This window comes from Pseudorasbora parva, chromosome 6 (assembly GCF_024679245.1).
Source record: "Pseudorasbora parva isolate DD20220531a chromosome 6, ASM2467924v1, whole genome shotgun sequence".
NCBI classification, from domain to species: Eukaryota; Metazoa; Chordata; class Actinopteri; order Cypriniformes; family Gobionidae; genus Pseudorasbora; species Pseudorasbora parva.
The window spans coordinates 6,212,483-6,225,100 of record NC_090177.1 but is presented as its reverse complement, the minus strand read 5'-3'; the positions used below and the strand labels follow the sequence as shown (position 1 = coordinate 6,225,100).

The window sequence follows — 12,618 nt, the reverse complement described above, 5'->3', positions numbered from 1 at the left end:
GGAGAAGTTTCGCTTCTTTGCCGTCTTCTGTTTGTCCATGGCGTAAAATGAGGGCGTGGGGGAGGCGGAGACTTGAATATATAGGGGCGTGTTATTCTAATGACGATCGTTTTCAGCCGCGGCATTTATCAAGGGCAGGTATTGCGTACACCTGGATTGCAGAGGTGCGCACAGTTTCATAAATCAGGCGGTGAGAGGAGTGTAAGCATAATCTTACGCCAACATATACACCAGTTTCTACGCAAGATTGATAAATGAGGGCCATTCTGACTAGAGCTGAGTATGAACACATCAGGCTAGTTTTTTTATAGAATAGTATAAATGCTAGTATAGTTTAAACCCCCTGGTTTCTGCAATTTTCACTTAGGAGCAAAAATTTGTCTTTAAACATTAAGATTTGCCATCGCGATATTTGTTTTGGCCATATCTCCCAGCCCAATTGGGTGCTGTTTTGGTCTGATTGTTTGAATGCATTCGCTGACTGGATCATTGGAGTTTAGTGGCTTAAAATGATCTGAATCGCAAAGAGAAGCGAAATCTGGTTAAAAGGTCGGAATGCAAATTTCCTCCTAGCCGGGTAACCTGTGCTTTTAGATGCTCTGTGTGATAAACTCACAACTTCTAAGATCACCTAACTGCGTGACATAAATTATGCTAATTATGCAATATCACGTGCTCAAGTACTTTATTTGTGTTCAATTATTAATATTAAATGAACATTGACAGCCCTAATTTCAGCAGAATTCATCTGCACTTACAGCGAGGACTTCCCAGTCCGCGGGTCGATGTAAGTGGTGGTCCTCCGGTTGTGATCTACAAAGTAAGGGATGCCATCGACCGTAAACCTCATCTCCCAGCCTTCAGGCAGAGCCTTCTCATTTAGCAAACTGCACAACACACAAACAGAGCCATGATAAAGATTCTTCAGGCATTTAATGAATAATCAATACTTCACTTATCCTCCCGAACAAATAAAATAAGGACCTTGAACTGAAACAATGCATTATTAATGTGTTATTCGGAATGCATTACAAAGCAGAATGAAATTACAGGACAACGTCCACATTTCGTGGAACATTAACTCACAGATCAACAAGAAAACTTCAGAGTCATGTCTCTGAGACTGGTCTTCCTTATACGGAGCGCTGCATGAAAGCAGGTGATGTACGAGACGTCGGATGAGTTATTTTAGACTGAAGGTCAATCATGTCCACTTTATTATGTCTCTGTAGTTTGGTATTTTGGATGGTTTTACACACAATGCATGCCACGTGCGGCTTATGGCTTTAGATGAGGCTTCAACTATTCATTAGTGAGTATTAGCCATTCAGAGGAAAACAATTAAAAGGATCTGACCCTTGAGTGCGCGGATCCTCCCACTGCGTCGCTCTGGTCGGGTGATGAACGAAATAAACTCTGCCAGTGGAGTCTGTTCTCTTCTCTGAGATGGGAGATAGAGAGATAGAGATAGAGAGAGAGAGAGAGATACCAGGAAGACAGTGAGAAATAATGGAGCCAAGAAGTGATTAAACCTCTGCAAACTTTGCCTCAAACAAATCACTCAAAGCTATTCTCAGCATCTGAGCTATTTTCACTAGCTGGTTTGCACGGAGGAAGCGGTTCCCATTTGTTAATTTGGGACACTGAAGGATGTCGCGGCTAATTTTAGTGCCGCTATGCAGGTGCAGATAATACGGTTACCAGAACAGTAAAAAGTGTCTGCTGGTCCAGCATATTACAGAGGAGATAACAGTTTTCACAGCAGTTTCTCCTGGTGATGAAAGGAAGGTTCGGCGCTCGCTCTCACCCCATCCGTGCGGCAGAGGTCCCAGCGGGTCAAACTCCTTATTCTGGGTGGCTGTGGCCTGATCCTGCAGCTGCAGAACAACACAAAAGGAAAACATGGCTAACTGTGTAACACATGGACAAAATAATTGTGACACCTGACTATTACACCAAGAGGGACTGTAATCCCATTCTAAATACAGACATTAAAGGGGACCTAATATACCTAATTTTACAAGATATAAAAGCTCATGTGTCCCCAGATTGTGTCTGTTAAGTTTCAGCTCAAAATACACACAGATAATTTATTATACCATGTTGTAAATGCCCATTTTTGAGTGGAAGGAAAAAAAACTGTTTTGTGTATGCATCTTTAAATGCAAATGAGCTGCTGCTCCGCCCCCTTTTATCCAGATGTGGGCGGAGCCTGTACAGCTCAATCCTCAGATACTCTGCCAGCAACTAAAACATCTGTTTGGTTTTTATGATCATCTGTATCGTTCTCACGTGACACTGCAGTTCTTCATCATCATTGAAGTTTATGATCTGCATGCGTTTTAAAGACATATCAGTCTAAACACCTCCATGAAGTTGGCACCCCATAAAACGAAATAATCCCCAAAACTATGCCATTCGTTTGGGCTATGTTTGTGCTGATTTGTGCCGCAAAAACAAACATGTGCGCTGTTTTGGTGTTTGAGATATTAAACATAATTTTTTGGGTTGTGTGACGTCACTCTCCACCCCACGTCGTTCAAATCGCTCCAAACAGGTGCCATTCGTTTGTGCTTGAGTTGTGCCATTAAAATGATCACTGTATCTATTTAATATGTATCATTAAATAAATAAATAAATAAATAAATAAATAAATAATAGGCTAGCCTACTAATGAAAAAAAGGTATCTCAGTTTGGTGAAGTTAATAACACAAACGCAGAACGTCTGCAAAATATAGCCAATTGTTTGTGCTGGTTTGTGCCGTGAAAATGTTTCGTTTGTGCTGCTTTGGTTTTTAAGATATTAAAAGAACATTTATAGGTCATTCTGAGGCCAGTCAGCCCCCACAAGCTGTAAATTCACCCCAAATAGACTCAATCGTTTGTGCTGGTTTCTGCCGTGAAAATGTTTCGTTTGTGCGGCTTCCGTTTTTAAAATATTCGATTTTGAATTATGCTCCAAATTCACCCAAACTAATCTTGTTTGTTTGTGCCTCGTTTGTGCCATAAAACATTTTGTGTGTGCTGCTTCTATTTTTAAAATATTAAAATAATATGTATTGGACATTCTGAGTAGAGCCCTGCATTTATGCCCGAGCCCGACGGGCCCCGACATTTTTACGCCCCTAGGGTCTTACCTAAAACTTTCAGGCTTCTCCTTTGTTTGATATTTATTTTATTAATTAAAAGGAACAATGAGATGTGCTGTTGGTGGAAGCAACACGAGACCATAATAGCGTACACGACTGTCAAGACATGGCTCGCGTCAGCAGCAGCGCGCGTTTCATCAGCTGCTAGAGTTATGACCTTTTACAACGGGGTCCTTCAGTCGTTTTCTCAGACCAGAGTCTATCTGATTGCGAAATAACCAGGAGTAGGCCTAAATTCCTTCCGAGATTCGTAGCCTATTTAATTCCGATCACTCAAACAAACCAATTCAGAATACCAATTGAGTGTATGGATGGGTGAATGTGAGGCAACATGTAAAGCGCTTTGGATGGCCATTGGGTCTGTTGAAAGCACTATATAAATGCAGTCCATTTACCATTGAGAGTTGCTAGACGACACTCGCGGCAGATTAGATTTGCTGCCTATATTATAGTATTTGAAGTCTTTAAGATAGATCTTTTGAAAAGCCTAATAAAACAAATAAAAATGAATACAATTTTCCTCAATGTTGTTTTAGACCACAAAGCTAAAAGGAGCGTTCCAGGGCCACCCACACATTCGAAACAAATAATAGGCTGGCTAGGGCTATTATAAAAGCATATTAAAAGAAACAAACAAACAAAAAACCAACAACAATCCGGTTCAGAAATTGTCCATTTCTGACATGCACTTGCCACCAAAAAGGAGGAAAACAGAGTTTGTTCAAACTGAGTAGGCTATCTTATTTTAAATAACATATCCACTGCTCTTACTATTTCTGCTAAATGTTTAGGCTAGGATATGCTCTTAATCGTATGCGATTCCGCTGGTGAATTCATCATCTATAGCTTATTCAGTGAATAATAGGCCTATTTTTAAAACGGAAGCAGCACAAAAGGAAATTTTACCGGCTGAGTGACCTCAGAATGACCAACAAATAACCTATTATCTTAAAAACAGAAGCAGTGCAAACAAAATGTTTTAAGGCACAAACCAGCACAAAAAAACTAAATTAGTTTGGGTGAATTTGGAGCTTAATTCAAAATCTAATATTTTAAAAACTGAACCAGCACAAACATAAAATATTACCGGCACAAACGATTGAGTCTATTTGGGGTGAATTTGGAGCATGTTGGGGGCTGAGTGACCTCAGAATGACCTATAAATATTATTTTAATATTTTAAAAAAGCAGCATGAACAAAATGTTTTATGGCACAAACCAGCACAAACGAAGCACAAAAAAACAAGATTAGTTTGGGTGAATTTGGAGCTTGTGAGGGGGCTGAGTGACGTCATCGTTAATTAAATGTATAATATTTTAAAAACGGAAGCAGCACAATTGAAATCTTTACCGACACAAACAGAGCACAAAATATTGAGACTATTTGGGGTGAATTTAAAGCATGTGGGAGGGCTGGTGACGTCATCGTCAATAATTAAAAGTCCAATATTTTAAAAAACGAAAGCAGCACAAACGAAAATTTTAACGGCACAAACGATTGAGTCTATTTGGGGTGAATTTGGAGCTTGTGGGGGGCTGAGTGACCTCAGAATGACCTATAAATGTTCTTTTAATATCTTATAAACCAAAGCAGCACAAACAAAACAACTGAGATTCCTTTTTTTCATTAGCAGGCTAGCCTATTATTTATTTATTTATTTATTTATTAGGCTATTCTAATATCCTAGGTATTATTCTAATTATTCCAAGTGATTTAATACAGCAATCACTTAGGCGACAGGGCACAAACGATAAAGGCAGTTTGGAGCAAGGATGGCATGGGGTGGAGAGGGACGATTTATATTTGTTATTACTAAAGAGGGGAAATAGATAGTGATCATTTTAACGGCACAAACCGGCACAACTCGAGCACAAACCAACGACACCGGTTTGGAGCAATTTGGACGGCATGGGCTGGAGAGTGACGTAACAACATCCGAATTATATTTGTTATTTCTAAGGAAGCAAACATAGCACAAACGAATGGCATAGTTTTGGGGATTATTTAATTTTATGGGGTGCCAACTTTACGGAGGTAGTCTAATCTTCTGATGTATGATTTTCTGAGCACACACACACACACACTCGAAGCACAAACACAGAAAGCTGGACGTCAGACGGAGTGTCCTGCGAGTATTAAACAAAGTTCTCTTTCACATCTTACTGCGCTTAAACTATCAAATACACAAAAGTTTACGTCAAAAACACACATAGTTCACATAAACAGTCAGTTATGTCTGTAAACATAAACGTTAATAGGCCCCCTTTAATATGGAGTTGGTCCCACATTTGCAGCTATAACATCTTCCACTCTTCCAGGAAAGCTTTCCACAAGATTTCAGTGTGGTTTCTGAAGGTATTTCTTATAATTCATCCATCTAGTAAAGCATTTGTGAGGTCAGGCCCTGATGCTAGACGCAAAGCCCTGTCTAGCAATCCCCGTTCCAGTTCATCTCAAAGGTGTTTGATGGGGTTGAGGTCAGGGATCAGTCTGGCTCTTTCACACCAAATTCATCCAACCATATCTTTATGGACTTTGTTTTGTGCAATGGGGCACAGTCATGCTGGAATAGAAAAGGGTCTTCCACAAACTTGGTATTCTGAAGCATTAAGATTTTCCTTCACTGGAAGTAAGGAGCATAGCCTAACCCCTGAAAAACAGGCCGACACCAACCTTACAGTTGCCACAATGCAGTCCGGCAGGTGACGTTTCCCTGGCATCTGCCAAACACCAGACAGAGAAGCAGGTCTCGTCACTCCAGAGAACACGTCTCTGCTCTAGAGTCCAGTGGCGGCTGCTTTTCATCACGGCATCTCACGTTTGCATTACACTCGTTGATGTGAGGTTTGCATGCCACCGCTTGGCCATGGAAACCCACTCCGTGAAGTTCCCGCCACACAGTTTTTGCGCTGATATTAATGATGGTTAGAAACCCAGCCTGATCTGCCGGCGATTTGATTTTGCCCGGCAACTCAGTCTGGAAACCTGTACATTAATTTCTACTGCTTCTGTTACACTTTTGTGGGAACCAATCACAGACTGGCTTAGCCACCTGATGCGCTATTGGGGGGTTTAACACAATGAATGAATGAATGAATGAATGAATGAATGAATGAATGAATGAATGAATGAATGAATGAATGAATGAATGAATGAGGCATTTATATAGCGCGTTCATATGTACTACTGTACACCCAAAGCGCTTCACACTCATGACAGGGGTCTCTCCTCAACCACCACCAGTGTTCAGCATCCAATTGGATGATGCGACGGCAGCCACAGTACAACGGCGCCAGTGCGCTCACCACACCGAGAGGGTGATAGAGCCAATTCAGTGGATGGGGATTATTAGGAGGCCATGATTGGTAAGGGCCAATGGAGGGAATCTAGCCAGGACACCGGGGTTACACCCCTACTCTTTACGAGAAGTGCCATGGGAGTTTTAATGACCACAGAGAGTCAGGACCTCGGTTTAACGTCTCATCTGAAGGACGATGACGGCTAGAGAAGCGATAAGTCGTGCCCGTAGATCACGCCTCTCGTGGTCTGATTGGTTGAAGGACTATCCAATTGCGTACAGTCATTTTAATAATGCTCGTTTATCACGCCTCTTGTGCTGGAGAAAATACAGAGCAGACCCCAGACCAATGATCATCTTAAGTTGAGCTTGGTCTGGTGATAGCCAGATAAAATGTAGGGGAAGATTGTAACTGTTCAGGTAGAGAATCAGCAGAGCATTGGCGATTTTTACGCTCCGTGAGCCTCAGCACTCGGTAAACCTTATGGTCGGTTTCCAATAAAACCTCTTACAGCTGACTGTGGAATATCCAGCAGGGATTAATCAAATTGACCTGACTTATGGCAAAGCTGGGATCCTATCACAGGTCCATGCTTGAATTCACTGAACTTTTCAGGATGACACATTTTTTTATATCACAAATGTTTGCAGATTTGATTTTATACACCAATGGATATTAGTCTGATGGAAACACCTGTCCCAATACTTTTGTCCATATAGTGTACATCAAGATTTTCTGAGAAAAGTCACCAAATTAATACCTTTCAAAGCCATAACTTTATAAGATAACTTTCTCAATAATATAAGCAAGGCCCTGGTATTACGATGCGTTTTGGTCGATCAGATTACAAGAAGATGACACTAAATACAGGTTTAAACAGGGTCGAGCTTCTGCACTCTTCCAGATGTGTTTTTGTAGTGTAGACATCACACACACAAGTGAGCAAATGCACATGAACAGCAGTTAACACACCATAAGGCTTCTTCATCAATCAAAGGATCTATCAGTGTGTTTGAGCTCCTCACCCCGATGATGAACCTCTGGTTGAACTGCTGCATGGCTCCCTGTAGCTGACTGCGCTGGTGCTGCCACTGCTCGTAGTTCCTCACTGTCTCCATCGTGGGACGCTGCCATGTGGTGGTTCTGGTAATGTGGTCCACAAAATACACCCGTCCCATCTGGTCCACGCGCCGCTCCCAACTACAAAAGAAAGCTCATTTGAGGAAAAAATACTCATGCATTAACATTTTAAACAACATTATATATGATATACTCATTGCTCGTCTAGCTAGGAACGAGTTTTATGAGAACTAAGAAATGTGGGTCAGGTGAAACCAGCCTAATTCAATTGATTAGTCCACTTGTGTTTCAGGCAACCTAGATGTCAACCAAAAATATAGGCTGCATTTATACAAAATATAATATCTTGTGGTGAAATTTGACCTTCCACCTAGGTAGCATTTGGCAGTTGTTTTTCTGTGTATATTGTAATATAATTATCAGAAATACATGAGATCTCATGTCAAAGCCTTTATTAACAGACCAGATACTGAACTACTGAGGAACTCCGCCTGAAATAGCCAAACTCTGACTGTATCATACAGTTTAATTATGTTAAAAGAATGCGTCAAGTATGCATAGTGCATTCTTTAAGGGTGTGTCCCATAGTTAGGTTTCCTACCCTGACGGCAGAGGCTCCGGTCTCTCCCAAGTCGTCCTCTTTTCCACATGGTCAACAAAATACAGACGGCCGTTCTGATCGACACGCTGCTCCCAACTGCACACACACACACACACACACACACACACACACACTACAGTTAGTGGTCGAATGATATGGAAAAACACTGCAAATCTATTTTCTTCCGTAGTATTTTTGTATTGTTTTCCAGTACAAATATCTAAATACTCTTAAATTACGATCCTTGAACTGCAAATTGACTTTGTTTCCTGAAGTATTGATCAAAATTAAGTGACTTTATGCTTAGAACAAGAAAAAATATTTGACAGTGGGGTCAGAAAAACTTAATATAAAGGGAACACAAGTAATGTGGGAAGTGACATAAGAAGGAACCAGCACTTCTGTTTATCAAGCAAGCGTGCAGACACTGCAGATGTTCATATATTGATATGAATGTCTTACCCGGGCGGCAGAGGTCCGGTGTTGACCATGCTGGGAATCCGGCTGGGGGCGGGGACTACGCTGAGAGCCGTCCTACCAGGCTGCTCCACTGTGGGGGCGGGGCAAGAATCTGAGGCTCCTCCCCCAGAGGGATTACGAACCGGAGTGTCTGAGCGAGACGAATCGCTGCCGTCAGGAATTGAACTAGTAGAGGAAGCTGCAAAGAGGAGGGGAGGGTCACCATCATTTTCACAATGCAATCTTTCAAAAATAATGACGCAATAAAAATACAAACAATTTACAATAGTAGTCAGCTGAGATTTCTTTTTTACTAACACACACAAATATGAATCATTAAAATATTCATTATTAGTTAATAATGGCCGAAAAACAACAACTAAGTCCGGGTGTTATTTTGGACTTTTCAGACTTTTTTGATATTTGAAGCACTGGTGCCACTCAGTTCTACAGATGGAGGAACCAGCACCTGATTTGGTGGCGCTGGGGGGATTTTTAAGATTATTTAATCATAAAACTACTATTGCTCTGCGTTATTAAGTGCAGTTACTAATAAAATCCTATGTTTGTTTATTAGAAATCTGACAGTAAAGCACTGAGCTTGAACTAAGATGCAGATAAAATCAACTTTTAACAACAGTAATGTGGAAAAACTAACGTAATGTAACATTTTTTATATTATACTCTTATTAAATGTACCGTTTTTCTATCACATGAATGACAACTTCAGTGATTATAAAGGAGCACTCTTTGCTTGTTTTCTGTGTAATTCAGTCACAATAGGAATTTTTCATGAGACTTTCATGACTTCTTCAATCGCACATACAACCAAATCGGCCTCCATTTCGCCTCACAGACTAGCTGTCAAAAAAAGGCACTTTTTTTGTGTTGTGTTGCGGTCCAAGCGGCAAGTAATGTGATTGGCTGTTGTCACTATGACAATCGCGTCAGCACCAAGCTTCAGGCGTGGCGCGGGCCCTCCGTCAAGCGTTAACGCCTACGCCCCGTGTGAACACACCGTAAGAGGCAGCTCTTATCAGTTGGGACCTCTAACAAAATGTAGTCACACCGACAGGAAAAAGGGTCACAAAATGCAACCATTTCCTCACAGTCTGGAGCCCTGATTTCAATATATTTTATCAGAATGTGTGTGTGTGCAGATGGTCTCACCTGGGGAAGACGTGGGTCTGCGTGGGGTTGGCGGAGGAGGTCGTGAGGGTCGTGGGGGTCTCAGTGCTCGTGACCCTCTCGCTGACCCTGAGGGAGAGTCCAGTCCATTCACACGGCCATTAGGAGCAGAAGGCCGATCCTGATTGTCTGAGACCGTCGGGGACGGATCTCTGCTACTGCACAGAGAAACAGACAGGTGTTTGAGAAACCAAAAACATGTGACTACAGACATGTGACATTCCTCAACCAATCACACGGTCCTTTGATCATTCTTGGTACAATCTAGGGATGTCATAAGTACCGGTACTTCAGTATTGAAATTTTACAAATGTGACGATACCAGCATTTCTGTAGTACCGACTCCCGAGTATATCCGGTACCCGCAGCTGCGTTCAGTCACTTCCGTGTTAATCTAAAAGCGGGACTCCAGACTTTAGACAAATATATACTAGTGTCTGTGAATATTAAACTACAAAATACTATTTAAATATTACTCCTGCATGTTCAGCGTGAATGTAAAGTAACTAATTACATTTGAAAAGAAGTAATCAGTAATCAGTAACTAATTACTATTTCCAAGTAACTTGACCAACACTGATGAGGACACGAAGGCATGAACCCTTACTGTGAATTGTGAACATGAGAATTTACCGTTTCATTTGAGAAAATGGTCATATGAACACACACACACACACACTCAAAGGTCTTCACGGCAACCCGTCAAAATCAAAGTTTGTTGTAACATCAAGAAATTGACAGAAAATATAAGGCTACTGTTGCACAGTCGATTTAGTGTCGCTATGTAATAATAATATTCCTCTACTAATAATAAAACAAATATGCCTAGATGGTTGCTCATTTGTTACTTGATCTTTTTTATAAACAATGATTCATTTTAAACAGCATACAGCCTATAAATGTTTATGTATTATTTACTTATAATGATTACCATCATAAGTAATAAACTCATTGATTTTGATAACAAATTTGAAAAATAGTAAAATAAAATAAAAATTACTTTTTTTGCTGTGGTACTGAAATTGGTACAGAGTACCGTTAAATTTGTATGGTATTAGTACCGACTACTGTAACTTTGGTACCGTTGACATCACTAGCACAATCAAACTGCCATCAGCACAAAAACAGTTTGTGGATTTACTCTTGTACTTCTACAGTTATTGTATGATATGATGATACCTTCTGCTTGAGTCTTCGTTAAGCTCCAGCTCGCCATTTAAAGCACCTGGGGGGGAAAATGACATTAGCCATGTGCGGTCTTTTCAGTGTAAATGTTAAGATAGCATTGATATTGAGAGGAAGAGAGTGACTGACTCTGGTTGTTGGCCTCGGCCGACTGGAACATTTCGGGATCCACCTGCAGACCGTCCAAACACACGGACAGATCGCCGATGTTATCCGTCGGATCTCTGTCTGCGCACAGCTGCAGCGTCTGCACAACCTCGCAGACTGAACGACACAACAAAACCAATTAAACATCCCTTACATAAAAAAAAGAAAAAGACCTTAACGAATGCAATTCATTTTTTCAGTCATTTTTACCATCATCCTTTGGCTAGCGTTACATTATGATCACACACAGGTATAATTATAATAATTAATGGCCAAAATTGAGGGGAAAATCTATTTCATAGAGACATCAGTATCAGTGACACTGGCCTTCTTTCATAAAAACATGCCATTACAACAAATATTAAAAATATAACCCACTGTCTTTATGTTGTCTAATATTAATTTGGAGAGGAACTGTGAAATGGTTACAATATACAAATATTAGAGTGATTAAGTGATTATATTATATTGTTTAATTTATATATTTTATATGTATTACTTGCTTTAAAAAAATATTTACAATTAAAATAAATTATTGAACAACTTTAAAATAATACAAATATAATTTTTAATTGAACTATACATGTATTATATTAATGTTAAAATAATATATAACAATTTATGCAATTTTAGACATTTGTATACAATTAATTAAATCTATATTATATAATATTGATATTGTATTATAATATAATTTATATCTTATAATTTTTATTTAAATTATCATGTTTTAAACATTAGCAGACCACACATTTATTTAATTTATATTTTCTGTATTTATATTTCAAACAAATATATTTAATAATTTATAAATATATTTTAAAATATTATATTAATTCATAATCTATATAAATGTACACAAACTTTTCTGTTATGTGATTATCATGAACATAACACGTTGACACACACACACTAATCTTGTCTGTCCAATATTATACTTCTTGTCTGAGCTGGCAAACACGAATACATGAAAACAATATTCTGACAACAAAACATTATGACTCAAATTAAACATGGAGGAAGAATTCACGTATGTGCAGTGATTTCCTTTTGAAATAAGTCATCTGACCCTCTTTAATGTGGTTAATGTGGCTCTGGGGGCGGAGCACACACTCACTCTTCATGTCATGTGACTTGAGCGTCTCGCTGAGGTCGAGCGTGGCCACGCCCAGCAGGACGTCTGACTTCAGAGTCTGGTGACTCCACACACGGAAGATCAGTTTGCTGAACGGAGTGACGATCCTGAAGGACAAACACAACACAGAAATCAGAGAGCTGGATAGGCACTGATCTACAGAGACACACGTGAGGAAGAAAACACACTCCGTGCTGGAGTTCAGCCCACAGCAGCCTGACCTGACAAACCCTAATGATGCAGTCAGTGTGTCGTCAATCTGAACAATCACTTCACCTCAGGAGGATGAAAGAGAATCGAGGCACGCGAGACAATGCACACACACACTCTCACACTCTCACACACTCACTCACTCACTCACTCACTCACTCAC

General features: G+C 40.1%; 1 protein-coding gene across 2 annotated transcripts in view; it reads right to left on the bottom strand.

Moving 5' to 3' along the window:
- itchb (itchy E3 ubiquitin protein ligase b) overlaps nucleotides 1-12,618 on the bottom strand; it is a 42,643-nt gene that overhangs the window by 15,187 nt on the left and 14,838 nt on the right. For both annotated transcript variants that reach the window (XM_067445509.1, XM_067445510.1), the window contains exons 4-13: nucleotides 12,228-12,352; nucleotides 11,093-11,227; nucleotides 10,958-11,003; nucleotides 9,761-9,936; nucleotides 8,594-8,789; nucleotides 8,132-8,227; nucleotides 7,476-7,650; nucleotides 1,808-1,877; nucleotides 1,357-1,441; nucleotides 759-887 (exon numbers count right to left, since the gene is read on the bottom strand). In XM_067445509.1, the coding sequence (XP_067301610.1) occupies nucleotides 759-887; nucleotides 1,357-1,441; nucleotides 1,808-1,877; nucleotides 7,476-7,650; nucleotides 8,132-8,227; nucleotides 8,594-8,789; nucleotides 9,761-9,936; nucleotides 10,958-11,003; nucleotides 11,093-11,227; nucleotides 12,228-12,352 (1,233 nt within the window). The remainder of the gene's footprint in view (nucleotides 1-758; nucleotides 888-1,356; nucleotides 1,442-1,807; nucleotides 1,878-7,475; nucleotides 7,651-8,131; nucleotides 8,228-8,593; nucleotides 8,790-9,760; nucleotides 9,937-10,957; nucleotides 11,004-11,092; nucleotides 11,228-12,227; nucleotides 12,353-12,618) is intronic.